We start from the raw sequence: 25,716 nt of genomic DNA on the forward strand, positions 1-25,716 counted from the left end.
AGTCGCTGTAACCCTGGTTGGGAAATACTGCCCTAAGGCAATGTAACTATCTCCACTCCTTTCTATCAACAAAGACACATTATAGCTCTGCATTGCACTTTGGGTAGTATTTCTCATGCATACTTTTTACTTTATTCTAAGTAGAAATTTGGGTACTCAAAACATATAATTATAAATTTATAAATATTAATACTGTATTTTGATTTATATAGTCCCTTTTACATGTTAAGATGTTTCTACATTGCATCATGCACTCTGCATATTTTTACATGCTGAGCCACTTCCAATCTGCACAAAAACTCTCTCTTGCCACTAACAACCACTCTTTTAAATACTTTACATTCAAAAATGGGTAAAGTAGATGAGGTGTCTTGCCCAAAGACATAAGTGTATACACTAACTGGAGCTGAGATGGAACCATCAACCAATTTTTGCCTAAGTTTTTCTGGTAGATCAGGTTTAATTCTGGTGTTGCCGTCTTCAGTTGGACATTGTTTAGTCATTTTAGCAATAGTTTGGTCTGGGATTATATGTTATTGGATTTACACACGCCACATTAATAGAGGGTGAAGTGTCTTGCCCAAGGACACATTAACAAGGGTGTGCACTTTTGAAAGATACGTTCAATATGACAACTCACAGACAGTTGTATTCCTGCAGAAAACCAAATATTCCAAAATAAGCTTTAGGCTATTTGCAATACCTGAACTCTTATACTCTTACCACACATATTTGCAAAATTGCTCAGCCTTTAGAGGAACAAATAGCCTACTGGCATGGCTATACTGAAAGAATGTGTAATTCAACTGTATGGGAAAACAACTACTATTCCTACTACTAGGCTACTGCATCTAAGGCTATAATATAATTATATTGAAATGATGTTGCAATCCTTAAATCTTTTTGTTTTATTGGAAATATCACATATCAACAGAAATATTTTAACAAACATTAATATTCTAGATTACTTTGAAGGTATAGACAACTCAGCTCATACATTCAAATGGTCAACTCTTTAGTGATTCCCATTACCTTGTCACAATATTAAAGTGCTTGGACAAAATATAGACTTAAATGTACACATCTGACCGAATATACACGTGTTATCCTCTTATATGTATTTTTCTTCTTTTTTTTTCTCAGGGTTAGGTCATAATTATGCTGAACCCTCACCCCTCTGAACATTGAACCATCGATCTAATGACGAGTCCGCTGTGCGCATGCGCGAGTTTGACAGTTAACTAGCGAAGCTGCCTTCATGACTTCACTCCAGCCAGCTCCAACCTAGCGTTTTCTGCTTACATTTTCGTTTTTAACCACCGTAACCACATCGGTCCTCTAGCCTTTTCATATAGCCTTTGTATTTTCGATAGATTGCCTTTGAGACCAGCAAGTATGTCGTTTGTACGTAAAACTATGTACATTTGTGAGACTAGTTAGCTTGCAGGCTAGCTAAAGTTGATAGCATTGTGTAGTTCAAATCAGATTTTCTCAAACTGGCATCGGCTTTTGGACACCGTCAGCCATGGGGATACTGTTTACGAAGCTGTGGAGGCTTTTTAATCATCAAGGTAAGAATGATTTTGAAGATTTTTTCTATAAAAATGTTTGAAAATAAGGGTGTCAATGCGCTCGATGCTTCGTTCGTAAGGCCCAAAGTAAAATATAGCTCTTTTTGGACAATTAATGGTTTTATAATACGAATATACGAATATCCTTTTAGGCAACTACAGTTTACAGTTTCTTATGTATTGGTTTTGTTATTTTACTAGCTTATCTTTAATTCTAATAAGCTTGATTTACGAGGCAATTGGTTTTATAAACAACATCTAATCTTAAATATAATATATAGGATCTAATATTAATAATAGTAAAAATATGTGCAACAGGCTACACATCAAGACTAGTACATTTATATAAATAAATAAAACATTACAAAAAATATTTTACAAAAAAACTTTAAAGTTGATAGAGTTGTAATGTGTAATAAACCTGCATTAGATTGGGACAGTACAATCTGATACTATGAAGCAGCCATAGTTAAATAATAAAATGGTGTATTAATGGTACGTCACATTTTACATTCATAACCTCTTACTTTGGGCAAATGGTGTGCTACTATTGCTAACTGTTCACGTTATGTCATACAAGTAGTTATTATTACATTATTTATTTTCTTATTGTAAAATTACTATATGTTAGTTTAGTATTGATTATAAAAGGCTAGTTTTTACTTGACAATAATAACATCTTCCCTTGCATTTAAATTATTATGATGTCAATTAATTTAGAAATGTTTGTTTTCCTTGACTAAAATAGACTGAGCAAATATGACTAGAATGACAATGTTTATTTCTTTGAGGTGAAAGAATTACAGCTATGTGTATCAGTAGGTAATATTATGTAAGAATACTGTTCCTGCTTGTATTATTTATGGTCCAAGGCTTCAGCTGATTGTGAAAAGAAAACCCATTTGGTAACCAGAGACGCTGTTCCTCTTTCTTTGCTTTCTATGGCCTGACACTCGATCGGTGTCTTAGTCTACCAAAATTTTTATTAGGCGACTAATCATTTTATTTAGATTATAAGGATTTATATGGGACAACAGCAGAAAAGAGAAGTTAGTGAGTGAGTTTGCTGGAGATAGAACCATTTCTAGATACCATGGGGGCCCTAGAGAAGATCTGGTCCGGGGCATATAAAATTTAACAGCAAAGTGATATAAAACACAGGTAATTTGTGCTTTGACAATTTACATTTAAGAGGAAATATTGTTCATCATCGCTAAGATTACATTTGCAAGGCTTTTAATTATGTAAATTATATTTTGTCGCACCATTTCAGTCTGGGACCCTAAGCAATTGCCTAGCTTGCCTACCCCATTGTGATGGCTCTGGCTCTTGCATGTAAAAAGGCAGATTCACAAGTTTAATATGTCTTGGTATAAATACAATACTTATTTCTGTTGTAGTTGTTTTTGCGTAGAGATAGAGATGCGTAATCGTTTTGAGAGCTTTTTCCTTGTCCTCTTTTTAATCGACTAATTGATCGGCAGGACATTAGCCAACTACAGCCCTAGTAAAGTGACCAATTTGTACAACCTTGTAGAAATACTAATAATATATTTGGGAAATTTTTACAGGGTCACAGTAGACATTCGGGTTCAATCTGGGTATATTTGCATTTTAGATTTTGTGTGAACTGCTAACGTAATACAAGAGTCAGCTGCATGTTGCAACATGTTTGTAGAGGTCTAGATTACAGTTAACAGGTTTTATTAAGGCACCATGGAGACTGGGGATGTTTTTGTTCTTTGTTGAGCAATATTTTCTATTACCTGAACAAAGTTTCAAATTGCAATTTTTTTGTAAATGTTGATTAGGTCTCTCGGCCACCTTGGGGTCCCACCAGAGGAGCTGAAGGAAGTGTCTGGGGTGAGGAAAGTGTGGGACTATGTACTTACACTGCTGTGGGATCAATAGAATATTAATCAGTTGAGATTTTGTCAGTTGCTCAGGAAAAAAAGTGATTCTTGCCATAGCCCCAGCTCCAGTGGAGTAGTTGTGGTAGTGGTAGTGTTTGTAGAATTAGTACTGGTTATAGTGCTAGTATTTATAGTAGTAGTTATAGTAATATTATAGAGTGTAGTATCTTTGTGTAATCCGTCAGTTGTCCAGGTATGATCCATAGCAAAAGAAAAATTAAATTCTGTCAACTGGACAAATGTTTTAGAGTTTTGCCGCTCATCCAAGCAGTTTCTTTAGTTCTGGTCAGATTGCTGCTGGACACTGCCTTATATCTGTCTGAAGGGAGGAGCTAACTACACTGAAAGTAACATACATATTTGTTTACAGTTTCTATTTGTTAGCTTGGTCTATTGAGCTACACTAAGTGTAAACTGTGCCTGAGTCATATTTTTCATAATCACTCAGGCCCCTGCTCTCACACCCATTAGTATACCGGCTATCATCACTATAGTTTTCCTTGTTTTGTTTTCTTTGATCTGGATTGTGGTTTGTTCCCCATTATTCGTAGTATGGTGATAAAAAAATAAAAGAATAACGATCAAAAAGGGAGAAATTTAATAAGAAGTATAGTGAGGAGGAAATTAATGATCACGGTTATTTTATGTAATTAGATTAAAATATACCACAATTTCTGGGACCGATTTAAAATATATATATATAGTTGCGGCTAATCAGTCATACAGGCTCGTAAAGTAAAGAACTGTGAATAATCCTCACAACATTTACATGTATTTCTTCTCGTATAATGCTGTCACGCCCTTTACAGTCATGTCTTACCTTGATCCATGTCTTTATTATCCAGACAGTGTAATAACGTTACAGCCCAGTGTAGAGTGCATATGTCCGATATATTTGTAAAACCCAAATGCGAAATAGAAGCATCACTAAAATCTGATGCATTTTAACTTTTGTTTACAAGTAACAGATTGGGTAGGGACTTTCGTCTGGCCGATGGGTAAAGTGGTTTCTACTTTGATGTCATTTTCTGCACTATTTGCAATTCAGCGCCACCTCAGGTGAAGAGTATATTCTATTTCTTTTTTTTTTTTTTTTTTTGCTTTGTTCGAGCTGAAATGTGCCAAGAACTTGATCTGTGAAATAAAAACTGCAACAATGTTTCAACTTTAGTTCTCAATCAAACCAGTTAACCGGACTGGTGCAAAAGTGCCCTAACTCCACTCTCAAACCATTTCTTTTCTTTGGCTAAGATCTATTGATTGACTATCTTCAAATGAGTGATTAGTGGCTTAGAGTAGGCCTGTCAAGATAATTAATATATCAACTGGACCAATATATTTTTAGGGTCAGTATTTATCATGTGTACATTTTCTTTCCATTACTAGGAGAGCCATAAAAGGTTGAATTAATAACTTATTTATTTATTGCAGCTCATCATTTGTAACAATATTGTAGATCTAAAATAGTTTTTGTGGTTTAAATCTGCTATTGGTTAATTGTGTCAGTGGCATAAATTTGTTTCAGTTATTATTGTTTATCATCTATTTACTTCAGCAATATATTGAACTTCAAAATTTGTTGTCTTGTCAGGCTTTGCTTAGTGATGGAGATGCACGGCAGACTGGGGTCCTGAGGTGCTCTCGTGACGTTGTTCGTACATTCTCTTATGGAGTGACTGTATTTTGTGTAATACGGTAAATCCACATCAGCAGAAAGTAAAGTACCTGAGGTTTTCCACGATGAGTCAGTCGACAGCTGCGGAGAAAAGCCTTTATTATCAATGTGAACCGACATGTAAACAAACTACTGCTATAACTACAACAAGGGCTTTCCAGAATATCAAATGTCCTCTACAAAAAACTAAATATCTCGTCTTTTTATAGAAAAATCTTATTGTTGTACCTGTAGTTTAGATCTTCACAAACCTGTCTTAAAAAGCATGGGATGGGCATCTTCTCTCAAATCCTCCTGTGGATGTTTACAATGTGCACTCTGAACAGAATAAACTTTTACAAGATAAATCGCAAATTTAATTGCAACAATGGCCTGATAAAATCTAACTACTTCTAAAATGCTAACTACTACTACCTACTACTTACTACTTACTACTTACTACTAGGCCAGTCATGATAACAAATTTTGATTTGTGATATATTGATGAAAAAAATACAGCTCTAAATGATAATATTGAAACAAATTTTTGCCACTGACACTGAAGCAGCATTACGCCCAAAAAAACTATTCTAAATGCGCAATATTGTCAAAATCATGAGTTGCAATAAATAAATAACAGAATGAATCGCTTTAGTACTTCATTCTAATTCTAGTTTGTATTAATGAGTCATAGAGGCGATTTATTCAACCTTTTATGGGTTAAATCTTATCTATAGCCAAAAAATAACCAATCTTTTCTCAGTAGTGCGAAGAAATAGTACACACGACAAATATTGACCCCAAAAATATTGCTCCAGGGTTTATATTTTGAATGGTAAGTCAATATTATATATTCTTTTTGACAGACCTACTTACTACTGCTACTTGTGGAGGCTTGAAACCAAACCCGTGGCCAGTTTCAAAGTACATTCCACAGGTCACTGATGAGTCAGACAGAATGCTTTCCAATACAGTGTAGAGTAGGTAATACAGACTAACCACAACAATGACTGAATGCACAAGGAAGAGAAATACTGTACCATGTTTAATGACAAGACAACAATTTTTATATATGATTTTGACATGGTATTTTTAATTATAATGATAAAAGTCAAATTAAGTATCGTAACTCTCATTTCTATTTTTCATTTCCCCATTTAAAGTTAAATGAATTAGTGAAATGTTATTTTTTTTTTGTATTGGGTGTTCAGAAGACGTCACTCTGCCATTTTGACCTGTTTATCCGAGCACTTACACTCAACCCACACCCATCAACTTCACGTCCCTAGAGATATCAATCCTTTTAACCTCTGTATCCTATGCTACTGCTACTGCTTATACTAACGCTACCACCGCCACCGCCACCGCCGCTACTACTGCTGCTACTACTGCTGCTGCTACTGCTGCTGCTACTGCTGCTGCTACTACTGCTGCTACCAATGCTACTACTGCTACCGGTACTATTAGTCAAGGCAATTGTATAGCACTGTTCCTACACAAAGTAATTAAGTAATTCAAAGTGCTTTACAGAATAAGAAAGACAATAAATCACAATACAACAAATCAAAACATAAATAATCACAAATAATTATCATAAAAATAACATTAAAAGAGAAGAGTGCAGAATAAAACCCTTTCACTCATATACACAGCTAAACAGAACCATTTTGAGCCTGGACTTAAACATTGTCAAAGTAGAGGCCTGTCTCACAGTATTAGTAGTAGTTATAACAAATTATTAGGCTATTTTTATGTAGGTCTTTTTATATCTGGTAATAATTTTATTCTACAGCGGCTAAATTCACCATAGAATACTTAATTATTCATAAAGAAGAGGAGATCAGAATTGGGATGAGATTGGTATCAGAATCAGGAATTACAGATTAAAATAAATATTTTCGTCAGATTGGGAGCCATAAAAACTGTATTGGGACATCCCTAAGTTCACTGTCTGAGTGACTGTTACAACAAAAATCTTACTAATAAAATATGAACTGACAAATTCATTAATTTCAGAACATGTTTGCACAAACCTAAACTACAGTGTTACCAGTTTTTATGCAGAATAAGATATTTTATTTGTGGAGAAAATTATAGTACTTCAAAAATTGCAGCCTTTGGTAATAGTTAATTGTGCAAATTGAAATCATCAAACACAAATGGAACTGTCAAAACGTTACTCCATTCTAGGGCCGAAACTCACAATTATTTTGCCGATTTCTGCCGATTATTCTTTTGGTCAGTTGATGAGTTGTTTGGATCAAGAATAGCCCATGAACATGACAGTTTTACAATATTTTACAGATAAAGTGGTGATGCCTACTTATCTCCATGGAAATAACATTAAAACTGTAATGTGGGGCATTCCAGATAAAGCAATAATATCTCCATAAATATTATAAAGATCAGTAATGGTTAAGTCAAAGGGAATTCATGGCAGTAGTTGGCATTGTTACCTGTAAGTAACCATAGTAACAAAATAAGCTGTAAAGGTCAGTAATGGTTCAGTGGAAGAGAGTGTTTTGCAGTAGTTTGGCACTGGCATCTGCTTGATACAGTCTCTTCTGTAGTTTCAGTTCCTCAGTGCTTTTTGGTATTGTTTGAGGCAGACTACATTCTGTTGTGTCTGTTGTTTCCTGCTACTGATTCTTAAACCTCAAGTTTAGCACATTGCTGTTGAAGTGATGAAACCTTAACTGTAACCTTAACCTTAACATTTTCTGAACGTTACACACATTTGGTTGTGGTTGGGGTCACAGCTTTAACCTCCTTTTTACATGCAGAGGATATTCAGAACATATAAACTCCACTCTCACATAAACTTTCCTGATGTTTACTAAACAGAAGTACTGAGACTGGTGAGTTCTACGAATATTATCAAAACTGCTCTCTTCAGAAAAGCCTACAGTTGCACACACGCTACCTGCTTTCATATGGTTGTGTTGTTTCTTCATAATCTTCTTTTTACCGTTTGTGTATCTTTTTGTGGTTTATGAGATCTAAGTATTTTATAAAAACAATGCATTGTTACTGTCTATTTATCATAATATGCAAAACAAAAACATACAGTCCCATAACATGAGAAAAAAGGTTTAATATGGTAAGATTTTAGATGTAGTAAATATTCAACACAACATTACTAAAATGCTGTTAAATATTACACTTAAAACCACTTTCACTTTGTCACTTACTACATATAATTTCCACAGTAAAAACACTATAATAAAATTTTAGGTGCTGTTTTGGCGTTAAAATTGAATGTACCATGTTGAATCTTCTCTCATTCAGTTTGGAGACTGGGTTCAATGCACAGAGATCGCTGCCATTCACTTGATAGACATAGTCATATGATTGAGATGTGATATAGTCGGTGGTGACACACCTTCAGTCAGCTGAGGTAGACACTGCATGACCCTGAATGAGGTCAAATGAATACAGGATTGGCCAAATAGGTTATTTTAATAAACCTTTTTTCACCTTTGTATTTATTTATTTTACAACATTATAAGTTACTGCTGATCCTTTGTAAACAATTCTTTAAAGCTATGATTAACAATAATTTTCTTTTTTATTCTATTTGGAGGGTAACATTGGATAACAACACTGGACAGCACTTTAGTGACCACTGACAATTGTACAAATGTCTTATTAATTAAACTAGATGGCAAATATAAATACTAAAAAAAAAATATCAATAAAATGGAAAAAATTGGATCTTTACTGTACAAGTTTTATCAGAACTACTGTAAGACCACAAACAAATACAATATTACAATACTGACAACTACAATATTGTCTAAAAGAATATATTTTAGATCATTTGGGTATCAAAATCAGTAATGAGTATCAAATCTATTTTTTTCTATCGCAGTGGAGTTATATGATATTTTAGTATTGTGATACTAGAAACCATGGCAACAACCAAACTCATCTCTGTATTTCCCATTAAAGCCCTCCGTAGTCTGGAGGTAAAGAATGGGCCTTTCCAGTACAATAGTAAACTGTGTTAAAACATCCCACTTTTGTTTCTGTCTTTGAACACATCACTCATTGGCTCCCTGTCACTTACTGCAGTTTAATTGATGGATGGTTGTGTTAATTCTGTGTTCTCTTTGTTTCTCTGTTGTCTTACAGAACACAAAGTCATTATTGTGGGACTGGACAATGCCGGCAAGACCACTATCCTGTATCAGTTGTAAGTATATGGACATTTAGGAACATTTGTCTAGACAAGTTTTTGTACCAATCCCTTTGTTCCTTAAAAAAATGCAAAACTGAAAAAAAAATTGCACATTTCAGTAAACTTGCTTATTTAGGCATTTTCTGTACATGCAAATTGTGCTACTGGAATTACCCGGGCTATTTCTGCAAATGAAAGTGGCTGATGGAAACTACAAGCTATTTTAAAGAGCCCATATCAAACTATTTTATGGTATGTGTGATAATGTTGTTTCCTCATCACAAACATACCGTGAGTTGTGTTCTGTTTTATTCACATATTTAACTCACAAACCATGCATATTTAGGCTGAGTTCTCTGAAACAGAAAACACTCTGTTCCCCCTTGTGAATGTGGTAATACAGGAAGTGCTCCACTGGGTTTTTTACACTTCCGAGCACTTCCAAGAACCTTCACTAGAATTATTTGGATGATTTCTGCCCTGGAATTTCCAGTTTCTACTGAACAAAAGGTAAAAGGTAGCTGTTAACTTGAAAATTACCGCTTCATGACATCACAATGTGGAACAGAGTATTTTGAGCTTTGGAGATGTAGATAGATTAATAATAAAGGTCTGAAACATGTGTGAATGAAACAAAACACACAGACACTCCACATATGTTTTTGAGGAGGTAATAACATTATTACATGGCTAAAAGCTCACAAGAATCCCGTTTGTGTAATATAGGACCTTTAGTGATAATCTGTTTATAGAGATATTATATGAGCGTATGTCGCTGTACTTACAAATAAATATTAAACTTAATTAAACATAAAAAAATAATAATAATGAAAACACTGAGTAAGAATTTCAGTCAACACTTTGTTTTCCTTCCACAGTTCTATGAATGAGGTGGTGCACACGTCCCCGACCATTGGCAGTAACGTGGAGGAGATTGTGGTGAACAACACACATTTCCTCATGTGGGACATTGGGGGGCAGGAGTCACTCCGGTCATCCTGGAACACCTACTACACCAACACAGAGGTACGAGTAGACCCGTCATGATAGCACATTTTCAAGTAAGATATATTGCTTAAGACAATATAGATAATAAACGATAATACTGAAACTGACACAATTTATTTTATTTTTTTTTAATTTTATTTATTTATTTATTTGATAGGGACAATGCACATTAATGAACATCTGTTGTAAACAAATGTAAATATGCCGGATTATAGCTACAGAGCTAATTTACATCCGCAGTCCCCAGGCAGGTAAAAAGTACAACAAATACATCACATTAGTACAATATACAAGAGTTAAAAAGTGAGAAGTAGAGTAAAAAAGGTAAGAAAAGTAAGAAGGGAGGTCCACAATAACCCTAAAGCAAAATAATCCCTGAAAAACTCTTTTAAAAAAAACAAAAAAACTGGCTGCAATAAATAAATAGCAAAATAAAACACTTCAATATTTAGTTAGTATCCATGATGAATCATTGAAGTCAATTATTCAACCCTCTACAGCTGCAGTACAAAACAATAACAAAAAGTTCCCCACTAGTACAAATTAAAAAGTACCCTCTAGTGTGCCTCTACCTGTCTCCACTTGTGTGAGTAAAATTGAGAATGATTTTTGTTCATATTTTTTTTTTCAGTTTGTAATAGTGGTGGTAGACAGCACAGACAGAGAGCGCATCTCAGTAACCAAAGAGGAGCTCTACAGAATGCTTGCACATGAAGTGAGTACAATGGCAACTTCAGTATCTTTTATAAAGTTTTTATATTGAAAAATCCAAACTCATTTTTGATTAGTGTAATATGTTGTTTAAAGTACAATTTGCCATTCATATTTCCAGGACCTGAGGAAGGCAGGTTTGCTAATCTTTGCAAACAAACAGGACGTTAAAGGCTGTATGTCTGTGGCAGAAATCTCACAGAGTCTGCAGCTCACATCTGTCAAAGACCATCAATGGCACATCCAGGCTTGCTGCGCCCTCACTGGAGAGGGGTCAGTACTGCTATTGTTACTGCTACTTCTACCACTGTTACTGCTACTGCTGTTACTACCGCTGCTGTTGCCGCTGCCACTGCCGCCGCTGCTGCTGCTGCTAACTCTAGAGCGTCTCCCATTACTTCTACTTTTATGGCTACTACAATTTAATCCAGGCATGTCCAAACTGTGGCCCGAGGACCAATTTTTCTTGGCCCTCGAGCTTCCAGGTGAATTGGCCCATATTACCTTAAACAGTACTTTTTGCTGTACATTTTTGAAAATCTACTTTAACAAGCCCATATCCAATATTTAATGTGTCCCATTGAGGATGTAAGCATGAATAAAGGTCTAGTGGTTCAGTGTAACTTGTACAAACACATAGATTTGAAGTATTCACTGTATTGGCAACGAGTCTATGCCCCTCAATCGGCCCTCGGCTTTGTCAGTGTTTTTATATGTGGCCCTTAATGAGAAAAGTTTTGACACCCCTGATTTAATCAATAATCATCCATCCATCCATTTTCTTCCGCTTATCCGGGGCCGGGTCACGGGGGCAGCAGTCTAAGCAGGGACTCCCAGACTTCCCGCACCCCGGACACGTCCTCCAGCTCCTCCGGTGGGACCCCAAGGCGTTCCCAGGCCAGCCGAGAGACATAGTCTCTCCAGCGTGTCCTGGGTCTTCCCCGGGGCCTCCTCCCGGTGGGACATGCCCAGAACACCTCCCTAGGGAGGCGTCCAGGAGGCATCCTGAACAGATGCCCGAGCCACCTCAACTGGTTCCTCTCGACGTGTAGGAGCAGCGGCTCTACTATCAATAATCAATAATCTATCAATAATCATATTTCTTTAATTCAATTGTTGTATTTATTCTTGTGAGTTTGATAGCAGTTCATATTTTTCTTGATGTTCATAATATTTAAATTAAATTGCACAATTCTTCTGGTTAGATACTTATTACTTATTCCCCCCACAGTATAAAAGTATTCTCCACTCTTGAACATTTGGTAAATTGGCATTTGGTTGTGACACTACACAGAAATTAAAACAAATTATCTCAGCACAAGTTGTTGTGGCTTGTTGCCAGATACCACAGAAGAAATAATATTAAGATTTTACAGCTTTTTAGAGCAGTCTGTTTACTTGTTATTCAGTGGTATTTGCAAGTATCAGCAAAAATTTTAAAGTAATAATTTTGCACAGATGGTTGAGAAAATACCATTTGAAACATGCACAAAATAAACTTTATAAAACTTGCTTTCGACATTTACCAATACAACTACTACTGGTACTCACATGCACTAGAAAAAATAATCAATATAGAAATGTATAAGTACCTATATCAGTGTAATATTTACTTTATTTACTCCATAACCTTAACGTTATACACATGTAAAAGCTCATAATTATTCAATATTTCTATATTTTTATTCATTTGATCACAAAATAGTCTAGCATAGAGAGAACTTTTTTTAATTTCTAAAGCTTTCTGGAAACTTTCAGACATTTAGAGAAAAATAGAGAAGATCTTACTTTAAATATCTGATTATAAAATATTTACAATGAATAAGGAAACCTAAAAACCTCATTTCAGAACGTTGCATCACAAAGACATTTTTCACATTTCTTTTTTGCTTGACTTTTTCTCCAGGTTGTGCCAGGGTCTCGAGTGGATGATGTCCCGACTCCGTGTGAGATGATGAACTTTCACCTCTCATCTTTGTCCTTTCGGGAGTGCGCCCTCTACTGGTTTTACCTCAGAACTGAGCTCGGAATCGAAGACGAAGATGAACACAGCGGTGGTGGCCATGACATCTCCTCTCTCCTCTTTCCCTGTGAATCTGAGATGGGCCTACACTAATTTATTTTATGTTATAAGACGGTCTGAACTGAACAAATGACCATATATGGAAGAGGACATTGACCCTTCAAAATAAGACTTGAATTATTTAAATTTAAGCACGGTTTTCAGGTCAAAATAATGGCTTGGGACTATATTAATGGACTTGTTCCTAAGCTGTGAGCGAGTCTAGCCCATTTTGGTGGCCTTGCAGTCAGTATTGTACCGGACTTTTTGGTGTGGTTTTTATCACCCCATTCCTTATATGTACAGTCCAGTATTTTATTTTAACATGGTGCCTGCAAGAAACAATGGTCAGAGAGGGATTGAAAATCAAAAATTGAAATCATAGCATATTTTTTTGTTTTTCAATCCCTAACAGTAATCAGTGAATAAAGTGTTTTTATCTGTGTTCAAGTGTCATAATTTATTTTCAAGTAACTTGACTAACTGCATTTTTTTCTTTTATGCAGACAGGAATTACTAACATTGGGCTACAGCCAAGATGGCCCTTTTCTTTACTCCTTGAAGCATTTATTAAACAAACAAGGAAGTAACCTAACGTTGTTTTAAGAAAATAAATGAAAATGTGTGTTCCTAATTGTATTTGATGCTTTACAGGTCCTCTGAAGGTCTACAACAGTAAAGAGGAAAGGGACAGAGAGAGTTTAGGGTTACAGAAAAAGGCCAAAAAATCAGGTAAATTGTAACGTAAAGAGGAGTTGTGAGCTACAAAACTTAACAAACTTGTCAATGCTTTGTTATTGAAAAACCTGAGGGCAGAGACTTCAGTTTTGTATTGTGTATGTCTTTAAAGAAATTGTATGTAGCCTGCACTCTATAAAAACTATAAAAAAAAAAGATAATACATTCACAACTGAACCTGTGTTACAAGTGCCTGAGCCTGCAAATAGGGGACGCATACAGGTTTTTCTTGTTCTCAGTATACCGGCAGGCCATGCCTCATGTGAACTGCACTAGGACTGATTAATGACTGGCTGCAGGTGCTAGTGTTGAGCTTGTGAGGATTCAGACCAGAGATAGTCCTTTTAGTTTGAAACCAACTGGATTTCAGCATTGAAACTGGCAACTGAAATGAGAGAATCATATGAGGCCCATTGTGTTTTCTCATTGGATCTTTAGAACCAGAAAACTATATTCTAACATAAACAACATGGACATCAAGATTTGAACATGTTAATCTTGTATCTGGGGACACGGTTACATCATGTTTATGGAATTTAAATTCAAATTCTTACATACAGTTCCTTTAAGCATTAGTTAGGAAAATGAACAGAAATGTGTGCCCTCATTGTGCAGACTGTTTTTCATTGCCAGTGAAGTTGTACAGCAGTAAGATTGAAAGAGACAGAGAGGAGATATTAGAGATACTGAAAAAAAAACATCAGACCTGGTAAATGAGGGTGTATATATTTACCTGGCCAGTGTAAACTACACGCTATGACAATACTTCACAAAGATGAGTTGGTCTTGAACCATATCCTGTCTCTCTATTTTGGGCAATTCTGGTGTCTAAATGTTTGTTTTATGAACTATTAACCATGTCTCAACACGTTTCTGAACAAACATGGAATTGTGTTGTATTTGGGGAATGATTGAAAAGAAATGTGTAAACTTATTGAGTCTGCTGCTTTTCAGGTCTGGAAATGGTTCACAGCAGTAAAGAGCAAAGGGACAGAGAGAAGATTTCAGGGGTACAGACCAGGTAAATGATGAAATTAGTCTAGTGACACAGAAGCCTATGTTAATTCTCAAATTAACCTCATATTAATTCATTGTCAGTGGCCAGACCCTGTCCAGTACTTCCTGATATGTGGTTCAAGATATCAGTACAGCAAGTTGTAAAAATGGCATGATTATTATTATTATAGCATTCTGGTGTAAGGAAACACGCTGAATTTCTTCTGGATATGTATGTTCTGAACACAAGGGCTACTGTAGGCCGTAGCCCACGCCAAAACAAGAACAGTCTCAACTTACCAGAACCAGCCTCCAAAACAGACCAGTAACTGATTAATTCAACCTTCACATACACTTGTCGACATAGCAACCAAGTGTCACATTTAAAAGAAGTTACATTAACAACACATGAACAGTTACAAGAAAAAACAAAAGGTCTCAAGTCTGAACCAAACACAAAGTATCAGATCATTATTTATGAAATTATAAAATATTAAGTTACTGCAAATATAGACTTGATCAGTGAGGGAAATGTTTTTGTTTTTTCTTTTGTAATAGGCACGTCATGGAAGCTTCAATGCATTGCCACCCTTGGTTACCTTTATACTTGTTTTCTAAAGGTGCACTATATAACACTGTATGGGGACAGTATTGTGTTACTTGAAATGTTCTACAATGTTAGCATAACACATCTTTCTGGAGATAAGCAGGTACCACCACCAGGTCAAGTTAGACCTGCAAAGAGGTGACCCTGCTTACAGTGAGAATACATATTTTAGGGATTTTTTTGTATAGATAATAATAATGATGAAAAGCTAAGTTTAATGCCATACTGTAACATTCCCTATGAAACAGTAACATCTCCATGGAGACAAGCAGGCAGCAGATCTTATCAGTAAAGTTATAGGGCCCCTTACAGGTACAGTATTACACTAAATTGACTCCTTTGAAATTTTAGTCATCTTAGAATATTGTTTTCTCATCCAAAACATGCCTAGAGTTGGTTTGTTTCATTCAGATATGTTTGAATAACTCTTTATTACATCCTGAAAGCTCAAAATACCTCCAGCTCCTCTACCTTGTTATGTCATTAAGTGGTTTTCAAGTTAACAGCTACATTTTACTTCTTGTTTAGCAGAGATGGGAAATTCCAGGGCTGAAACTATGCAAATGATTCAAGCAAAAGTATATGGAGCTTAAAAATACAGAAGAGCCCTTCCTGAATTACCACATGACATCACATGGTGGAACAGAGTGTTATGCAAATATGCAGGGTTTGTGTGTTAAACAAGTGTGAATGAAACAACACAGCTGATTATGTTTTTGATGAGGAAACAATAGTATAACATAGATTAAAAAAAGTTGCATAATATGGGCCCATTAAAACAAAATTGCACACACATTTTAGATTTTAAATTATTTTAGAGACTGAAATGGACAAGACAATGGCGCTTTTCATTCACTTAAAACATCTTAAACCATGCCTGCTTTCAAAGTTTCAGTTGCTGCTTATCCATTGGCTTTTATTGCTTCCTTAACATCCAAAATGTGTGAAATTTCAGACTCTCCATCTTCACCACCACCAACCCCCATGGAGAAAATCAAGCTGTCATTTCTAATAGAGGAGTTGACACTTGTGTTTGTCCCATAGTTATAATACCTTCCAAACTTCACAGGTCCTTGCTTAGAGCTCTTACGTCACTGGATTTCATTGTTTTTGAATGTGGTTTGGGCCTATGTTTAACTATGTCGTGTTGATGTTATGGTTGTCTATGCAGCTGTTCTGACCTTCTCCTTCTCGTATTATTTCCAGTGACTAAGCATTAGACTCTTCTGTATGTCTGTGTCACCCTGGTTTTCCTGTGGAGCTCAGGGCCACAGTTATTTTTGACATGTAATTCTGTTAAATAGAGGTCACTTCTCTGGACTTCTGAGTGTTTTCTATGCATGGATATAGGGGATTGGGGAAAAGTCCTTTTAACAAGGTAATCATAATACCATTAAAGGCCCATATCACACTATTTTCTGATCTATGTTATAATGTTGTTTCCTAATCAAAAACATACAGAGAGTCTTGTTTTGTTTCATTCACACTTGTTTAACACACATATCCTGCATATTTAGGCTGAGTTCTTCTCTCAAACGGTCAACACTCTGTTCCACCTTGTAATGCAGGTAGTGCTCCACTGTGTTTTTAATCTCTATGCAACTTCACTAGAATCATTTGGATAATTTCAACCCTGGAACTGCCAAACTACTGAAGTAAAGGCAGCTGTTAACTTGAAAACTACCTCTTCATGACATCACAATGTGGAACAGAGCATTTTGAGCTTTGGACCTGTAGACAGACTAATAGTGCATGATTACGCAAACATGTGTGAATGAAACAAAACATAACTCTGGGTATGTTTTTGAGGAGGTAACAACATTATTACATGGCAGTCAATTTTGTGTAATATAGGACCTTTAAAAATAATAAATGCAAGGTAGATACGGTTAATGTCGTACTGCACAACATTCCATCAAACCAATTACATCTCCATGGAGACAACCAAGTGACAGACCGTCTACCAGAAAAATGACTTATCAGTACACCTTTAAAGTAATGAGCAATATAATGCTAAATTTAGTGATTGTTAAAAAATATAAAACTTTCACCAGTTATTAAACTATAAAACACCATACTATCATTCAACTTAAACTTGCCTTATATTTTCTAGCAATAATTTAAGTAACTAAAATAACAAAATAATTTAAAAATAAAAAAGTGAAAATGTAGTAATGTTATTCCAACTATTCTGTGGTGTTAAGTAAAGTCTGCAGAGATGCTAATGAGGCTAAGCAGGTGTCAGTGAATGAGAGAAGAGGAAGGGAGGAAGAGAGGGATAGAGAGTGAGAGAGTGAGAAAGGAGTGAAAGGAAGAGAAAGACAGTGAGAAGGAGGGGGAAAGAGAGGGAGTGTGTGTGGTGTGGTGTGTGTGTGTGTGTGTGGGTGTGTGTGTGTGTGTGTGTGTGTGTATGTGGGAGAGAGGGGGAAAGAGTCAGCTGCTCCTGTCCATCATTGACCTGTGGAGCTCCTGCAGCCGTGAGAATGCATCCACATACCATACGTTTGTACAGAAGAAACTAGTACTCTTGTTAAATTCAAATCAAAATATTGATTTTCTTTTTACATAAACAAAGCATGAATATTTATAAGATTATAATTTCATAACACAAAACTAGCATACCCTTTCTATATCTTTTGCTAAGAGGGTTTACTGTACACAGTAGCTAGCTAATGATGGCAACTTAAATTTATTTACATTAGATTCACAAATATTATTCAGTTATTCATAAAGAACCATCAAATGAATAAATACATAAATGAATAATTAATTAATAAATAACCACAAAATAAATACATTTTAAAGGAGCACTGTTTAATTGTTCTGGCGGGTGGGTCCGTTATAGAGATTCTTTTGCTTTGCCTGGAATGTTCCAACAATCGGCATTAATCTTATTGATCTATCATTTATTCAATTACAAGTGTTTTTACTGCCTTGAAGAACATACTTTCAAACTGTGAGCGGGCTTGTCTCCCCACAGATCTGACCTGTATCTTGGCCTGGTAGAGTGAACTACTGGTCAATAGATAAGTTAAAGGTCATATTGTGAGAAATTGTAGCAATAACATCCCCTTCAGAAAAGTTTGATAGTGATACAGTTTTGATTATTAGTCAATCAGAAAATGTATAATATTTAATTTTATTTATTTTATGATAATGTTTTTTACTATTATTTTCAAGTTAGAACAAAAATTATTAAATAAAATACAGACATATAAAGGTAAATATAAAAAAGAACACAGTATGACAAATATAGATTATTAATACAGACCACAATTAAAGGGAAAAAAAATCATGCAACAGGAAATCAAAATGATCAACAAAACTATTCTTTATAGTATTCTGTTATTTTTATATAATTCTATTTATATATAATTCTACATAAATCATTGCTAATTGTCCTAGACTTCTGGCCTCCCTACTCTTTTTATTACTCTTAAATAATCTTTTTTTTAACTTATAGACAGTTCTGGTAAGAGCTAAAAAGGCTAGCTAAATCAACAAAAAGAAGGAACAAAACAATTAAGTAATATATTTTAAATAGAAACATGGTGGTACTAGACTTCTTGTCTAGTAACTTCTACCCAATTACTTCACAAGTTTAGGTCATACTGACCTTCTGATGTAGCCAAACACAGGCTTGTATTTGCCTGTAGTCACTGTTTTATATTCATACACATTACTAATGCTAACTGCTTAATGGCTAACCAACAAGTGCTCCTCTCTGACAACAAGGCAGTGGATCCTCAGCGAAAAAGTTCCATAGTGCCAAGTTTAATTACTGCATCGCATATGGTCAGAGCCATTTATTTTATTAAATTGTTATTAGACTGGCTTCATCTATTCTTCTTCAGTAAATTGTGACCCAATTCCTTAGGTCATTCCGCACTGGCCTTCTGAAGTAGGCTACCACCCTTAACTGGACGATACAAAAATTTCAAATTTGATTTAGGTACTAAGGAATAGACTCGATACTCGATACTGATTCTGATACCAAAACATGCAGCTCAAAATCATTCTAAAGCTATTCAGGAAAGATTCATTTCTATCCTGATTCTTTTTTAGTATCGCTATCTGCTCAAATGAGTATCTAGTTTTGGTACTAGTTTTACTATCAAGCAGTATCTTATTTTGAATATTTTTGACAACCCTATAGTGTAGTTACTCCTGTATCAATATACACAATGCTAATGCTAACTGCAAACTTTTTCTTAGCTTTTGTCACCACATCCTCCAACACAATGTAGCCTGGATTTGCTCCTGCTTTTCCTTCTGTCTTCCTCATCCCAGCCCCTCTGATGTCCATCAGATGCTCATTTCAGACCATCACGTAGCGGATCCTCTAACAAAAAAGTTCCATAGTGCAACTTTAATTAATTTAATTATCATTATTCAGTCAGAACAATTTCATTTAACAAAATTTAACTTGACTGGCTTCCTCTGCTCTTCTCCAGTAAGTTTTGATCCAATTCCACGCTGTTCTTCTGAAGTAGCGTACCACCCTTACTGTGGTTATTTCCAATAAGGCCTGTCATGCTAACAAATTTTGAAATGCTCTATATTGCTGAAGAAAAAATATTGATGATAAATAATAATATTAAAACAAATTTATCCCCCTGACACAATAGCCAAAAAGCAGGATTATCCCAAAAAACAATTCAATTCAACATTTAAAATATATTAGGTCCAAAAAATAACTAGCAGAATGAAATACTTTAGTAGTTAGGATACATCTAAAATTTGTTATAGAAGTTATTTATTCAACCCACTTCAGGTGAAATTGAACGATAAGTTGATATAGTAATTTTTTGTGACATGCCTACCTATATCAATATACACATCGTTGCTAATGCTAACTGCTAACTTTTCCTTAGCTTTTGTCAACATCCCCCCCAACACTCTGACAATGTTGCCTGGATTTGCTCCGGCTTTTCACTGTCTTCCTCATCGCTGCCCCTCTGATGTCCAACAGGTGCTCCTATCTGAAAACCTCACTTTGGTATATTTAGATTTTGAAACCTGAGAGTGGTGGTTTGCCATTGGCCCATTTGTGCACATGAGATCCTGTGTAGGACCCTCAGCTGTGTGCTGTCGCCCAGCGTTTCTCTGGAGGGAAGCTGGGGAGGCTTTGGCGACTTGGGAGACCATTTATTTCTAATTCAACTGGTAAGCAAAAACAAGGATAACATGCATTGGTTAACTGTGAATCTACGGCACTGATTTCGGTCTTGGAGATGTCTTTTTCTGCCAGCTTATATGAAGGATCTCAATGAGGATAAAGAAGCCTGAATTGTTTTTATGGAGCAACCAGTCAAAACAAAGTACTACGAAACAAGCAAGATACACCAACTTTTTCCCATTGGATGCTATGACCTTTTCACCTCTGCGTTGCCAACTGACCGAACCCCAAACTCCAACTTGCATCTTCTTCTAACTTCCATTCATATCTTTCCTATTTCTTTTTTACTCTTAAATAATCTTTTTTAATGTATAGAAATGTCTGCTTAGCGCTAAAAAAAGCTAGTTAGTATGCTAGCCTATATTTAACCTGCAGCCTCAGAAGGCATTGCATCTCTGCTAGCTAAACGCAGTCCACCAATCAGCTCGTGGCATTAGCTTACATGTGAAATAGCACTGTAGCACTGGCTCAGCTGTCTCCAATCTTCAACCAAAAGGCCTGTGGTGTCCTGTCTGTTATGGCCCATTAAGGGGGAGGGGCCACTGTCACACATTCAAAACCTGGGTTAACTCAGTCTAGCTTACCTCTTACTAACCCTAACTTTGTTAAACCCAAATTCTAATGAATCTACCATTTTTATCTTGAATTTTTAGCTACATTTTTCATTTTCTTACCATTTTGTTTAGGGCAGTTCACAAAGTTGGGACTAACTATTTGAAGATTCAAGCTTCATTGCTACCTGGATATATCGCAGGAATCTTTAACTGGTATGGCATGCAGTTTGGTTGGAAACTCTGCTGTTTTATTTGAATTTTGTTTGTTATTTTTATGCTTTTGGTTTTAAAGTTGGGATCTGACACAGGGAGGCAGTCTCTTGAAATACAGCCCCTGGCAGTTGCCCATTTGTTCATTAGCTTAACCTAGAAAATGTATCTTTTACAATGGTTAAAACTGTACTTGTATTTCAAAGATATGGGATTGCTTGGACTGTTAGTTAGCTTGTCAGGATTCTTGCAAAACTGACAATTCCTAAGTACTTACATTGAACCTGTCTTTCCAATAGAGCCCTAAACCGTATCAAAATGTCGGACACCGAGGATATTGGGGATATTGAAGATGAGGAGGAGGAGGTATGTAAACTTGCATTATACTTTTCATTCATTGCCCTGACACAAAGAATTTGAATTCGTTTTGGATTTTTGCACTGCAAAAATGAATGTCTGCTTTTGTTTAATAAACTTGAATGGAGAAAATATTACAGGTTAGACTTTTAATTAATTAATCTGTTTTGTTTTTTTGTTTTTTTGTTTGTTTTATTTATTTGTTATCCATATTCTTTAAATGACAACAATTCCATTTAATCTGTTGCACTCTGGAAAACTGGACTATTCTTGCAATCAGTATATTGTCAATGATACAGATTTTTTTTACTGACAGAAGCAACATATTGAATTAGTTTAAAGCCAAAATAGTTGAAATATATGGTGAAATTATTTTTATTTTTAAATTTATATTTCTTTTGTTTCTATAACTTATTTTTCTTGTTGTAAGCTTTTTCCCATTGGTCAGACTATGCTGCACTGGGATAAGTTACCAAGTTAAGTCAATTAATCATTGTGTACTAAATAACAAAATCTAAACTAGTCAAAACCACTCAAATCAAATTATTATTCTGAATTCAAGTCAATTAAACTCAAGTAGTTATTTATTTTTGTAGTGTATGAGATAGTGGTTGGCCCCTTGAATAGTTGTCCTTACAGTCAGCAGTTCATGTAACCGGCCCTCCATGTTGGATACTGTTTCAGGTGAGGTTTTTAGCTGGTTTTAAGTCTTGAGCGGCCCTTAACAACCTGCTATAAATCATGATTAGACTTAAATTAAACTCTTAGCTAATGTAATTGATCTAAGTACCATTATGCAGGCTGTTGAAATATACAGTAGCAAGCTAGCTATATAAACGAATAGAGGTGTATTAAGTTGTTATTCGTGCAAGCAATTAGTAATGTGTACATTGCAAGTGAAAGGCTGTGGAATGGGCATACAGTGATCTTGTGAAAACATCAATCTTGCAAAAGTCAAAAACATTTTAACATCATTTTTGACATTGCTGTATAGTACCATAGCAGTTGATATTATGTCATAAAGTCAATTGATGTTCTTGCAACGGCATTCACAAAAACCTGAATAATCTATCCTTTATAATAGTTATTTATTTAAAAAAAAGATGATGTTGAGATGGTTTCACATAAATATGTCAATAGGACCATGTATACAATCAATATGGTCAAAGATCCGTACTAGTTGCAGGCTAGGTACACTATCCATGTATCCATGGCATTGAAATTGCTTTGCCTGTAGTGTTTTACAGAATGTTGTTAAACTTAACAATCTTGCATTTGTTCAATCAAGGTGTTTTTACTGCTAAAAATATTGTTCACAGATCTGACTTTTAACTTGTCTTAGTGGTACCCCCTGCTTGCTTCTATGAGCATTTTTAAGTTTAATTCTTTACTATGGAACATTCCAGGCAAAGCACTAACTTAATGTATCTTTAACAAATAGGAATTAATTAAGTTTAATGCACAAGTTAAATTTTAAGATAGACATTTGTCTATAAGCATGATTTTTGGTTTGTTTTGAAGGCACAGACAGCTAAAGTCTTGTTTTGGCAGATGGTCACATACCATTAGCCTGTCTAGTGTCATCGCTCATCACCCACAGAATATACAAGACAGTTGTTCACTTGTTTTAGCCTGGCTTTATAATGTCCCGTGTTTCCACCTAACTGGCAACACAATTAATACTGCCAATCATAAAAACAAAGGTAGGGCTGTCACAAAAATCAACGCCCAGATACTGATTCAAAAATTAGAGTTAAAACCAAAAACTTATTTTTTTTTTCTTTAATAATATAAAAACAGACTTTTAATATCATAATAGCATTCATTTAAAAAACAAAACAGAAATGAGTCTCAAAATGTGTGGGATTTGTACAGGATGTGTTTTCACAAGATGGACATCATCATCATTGCCTCATAAAACAATTTACTCAGTGAAGATCTAAACCATTATGGAAAACTATCTAATTCCTATTTTTTTATTGGCATTTTGAGAATGTATCTGCAATTCAGATTACGGTGATCATTTATACTAAACTACTGTACTCACTTAAACTTTTATTTCAGTCAACAACTTAAATGACTTTGATTTATCACAATTTGAGAACGTTATGTTATATATTTTATACATAAAACTATAACATTGTTTAGAAGAATGAGCCAATGAATAAATCAAATTGAAGGGAGGGCGGACATTTTCAAAAATCCTTGCCATTGTTGAAGCTAAAAGAAGCGATCAAGAAGTAGGATTGTCATAACTGATCATACATAAAAATACACCTAATCAAGGGGCTAACCTTTTTATAGAAATTGCTTGAAGTTATTTATTTATTTATTTTATTTATTTATTTATTTATTTTAATTAGGACAGTGCATATTAATCAACATGTCAACAAATAGCATCAATGTAAATATGCCGGAATTAGCACAATAGTATCAGTGCATATTGTATACATTGTATAGAAATTATATTAGTTTTATGTAATTACCAATTGTATATTTTGTAGACATCACTCCAATAGGTACCACTGCTACAATTATTCTATGTATATGTTCAATTTACTGCTTAATCCTATGTATGTTTATAGTGTATGTTGTTGAATGTCTCCATGTCAGTGTCCAATGGAAGAGTGAGAGCAGAAGGCTTGATCCTAATCCTAATTTCCTGGTGAAACAGGATTACAATAGCCTTGTATTGTTTGTCAATTAACACTGATACCTTATAGGGGAGTCAAAATGATTTTAATAAAAGTGTGTAATCATTAAACTCCAATATAACGTATCAGCAGCGATTTACTATCATTGAAAAGATAGTAAATCGAAGTTGGAGGGAGTACATAACTATATAACTACATACACTCTGATTTCACTTAAACTTTCATCTGACAGTGGAGAAATTTAGCATTTTCTGGAACTAAGTAAGATGGCTTCTTATATATCTATAGAATGGGGAGAAACATAGTGCCAGTAAGACATTTTACACTAGACATGCTAATGAAATATTTGAAACGGGCTTATAATTGATTAGTATTTGGCATTTATTCTTACAAAGACAGTACTTATGTCCAAGCAAGTAGAAGCATTTTGTTTGCACTATATGTAGGTGCTGTAGCTGATTTTTTAAAAACATTAAAAACAGAACATTCTAGTTAATTAGAAAAGTTTTGCAGTTCTCCAAAGTTATTCCTCACTTACCTAACCTAACCATGCACTTCCTGATTCTCACATAATACGCTTTATAATCAGATGCAGACAACATGCAGCAGACATTGAAAGTGCTGCTTATACAATATAAATACTCAAATACATGGAAAAATCAGGTACAGGGCCACAACAATGGTAATAGCAGGGTAATAACGAATCATTAATCATTTTATATTCTTTACACTGGATTAGGATTACCCATTTTACCAAGAAAGTAGAATAACTGTATTGCACATGGATAATTATCATGTCATTACAATCTCTTACCATGCTATTACTGTTAAATAAAGGTGATACCAGTGTAACTTTTTAGAGAGGGTTGTGTATTTCTCAGTCTAGCCATATGGTAAATTTAGAAGTAGACAATTTAGGAACATTGACTTGGAGGAGCGAGGCTGACGTAGAGGCTATAAATGACCTTAGTAGCATTTTCTAGAAGTTCAAATAGAATGTCACAGTATTAATTCATTCAGTGCTAATATATAGTAGTATAGAATTATATCTTGCAGTAGCAGGTTAGGTCCTAATTGTACTCCTATGGTTCTCTCCTGTCTGATAGATTGGGATTAGGAAGCCACTTACAAATGTTGATAAATGGTTTGAGATGCTTTTTCTCTCAGCTCTGGTTAAAATCAAGTGTTAGATTACCAAGGTTTCATCTAGAATATGCATAATTTTAGTTAGATTACTGATCAGTTTAAGAGGTTTTAAATCGAAATGGGGCCAGGTCAAAGTATGGACATTTTTGTTTAACTTCAGTATGACAGTACAAAAG

At 35.0% G+C, this 25,716-nt stretch overlaps 2 protein-coding genes across 2 annotated transcripts in view; both read left to right on the forward strand.

Annotated features, from left to right (window-relative positions):
• Positions 1-1,210: 1,210 nt before the first annotated feature.
• arl5a (ADP-ribosylation factor-like 5A) lies at positions 1,211-13,544 on the forward strand. The gene is made up of 6 exons (XM_033987427.2): positions 1,211-1,571; positions 9,273-9,333; positions 10,197-10,344; positions 10,958-11,041; positions 11,159-11,310; positions 12,944-13,544. Exons 1-6 carry the CDS (start codon positions 1,526-1,528, stop codon positions 12,990-12,992), a joined length of 540 nt encoding a protein of 179 aa, XP_033843318.1. The 5' UTR covers positions 1,211-1,525; the 3' UTR covers positions 12,993-13,544.
• A 6,984-nt stretch (positions 13,545-20,528) lies between these two features.
• The window catches only part of neb (nebulin), a 107,872-nt gene continuing 102,684 nt past the window's right edge, over positions 20,529-25,716 (forward strand). The window contains 3 exon segments of the mRNA XM_055230689.1: positions 20,529-20,606; positions 21,306-21,386; positions 21,683-21,749. Of these exon segments, the coding sequence (XP_055086664.1) occupies positions 21,702-21,749 (48 nt within the window). The 5' untranslated portion in view covers positions 20,529-20,606; positions 21,306-21,386; positions 21,683-21,701.

Source organism: Periophthalmus magnuspinnatus, chromosome 21 (genome assembly GCF_009829125.3).
Source record: "Periophthalmus magnuspinnatus isolate fPerMag1 chromosome 21, fPerMag1.2.pri, whole genome shotgun sequence".
NCBI lineage: Eukaryota > Metazoa > Chordata > Actinopteri > Gobiiformes > Gobiidae > Periophthalmus > Periophthalmus magnuspinnatus.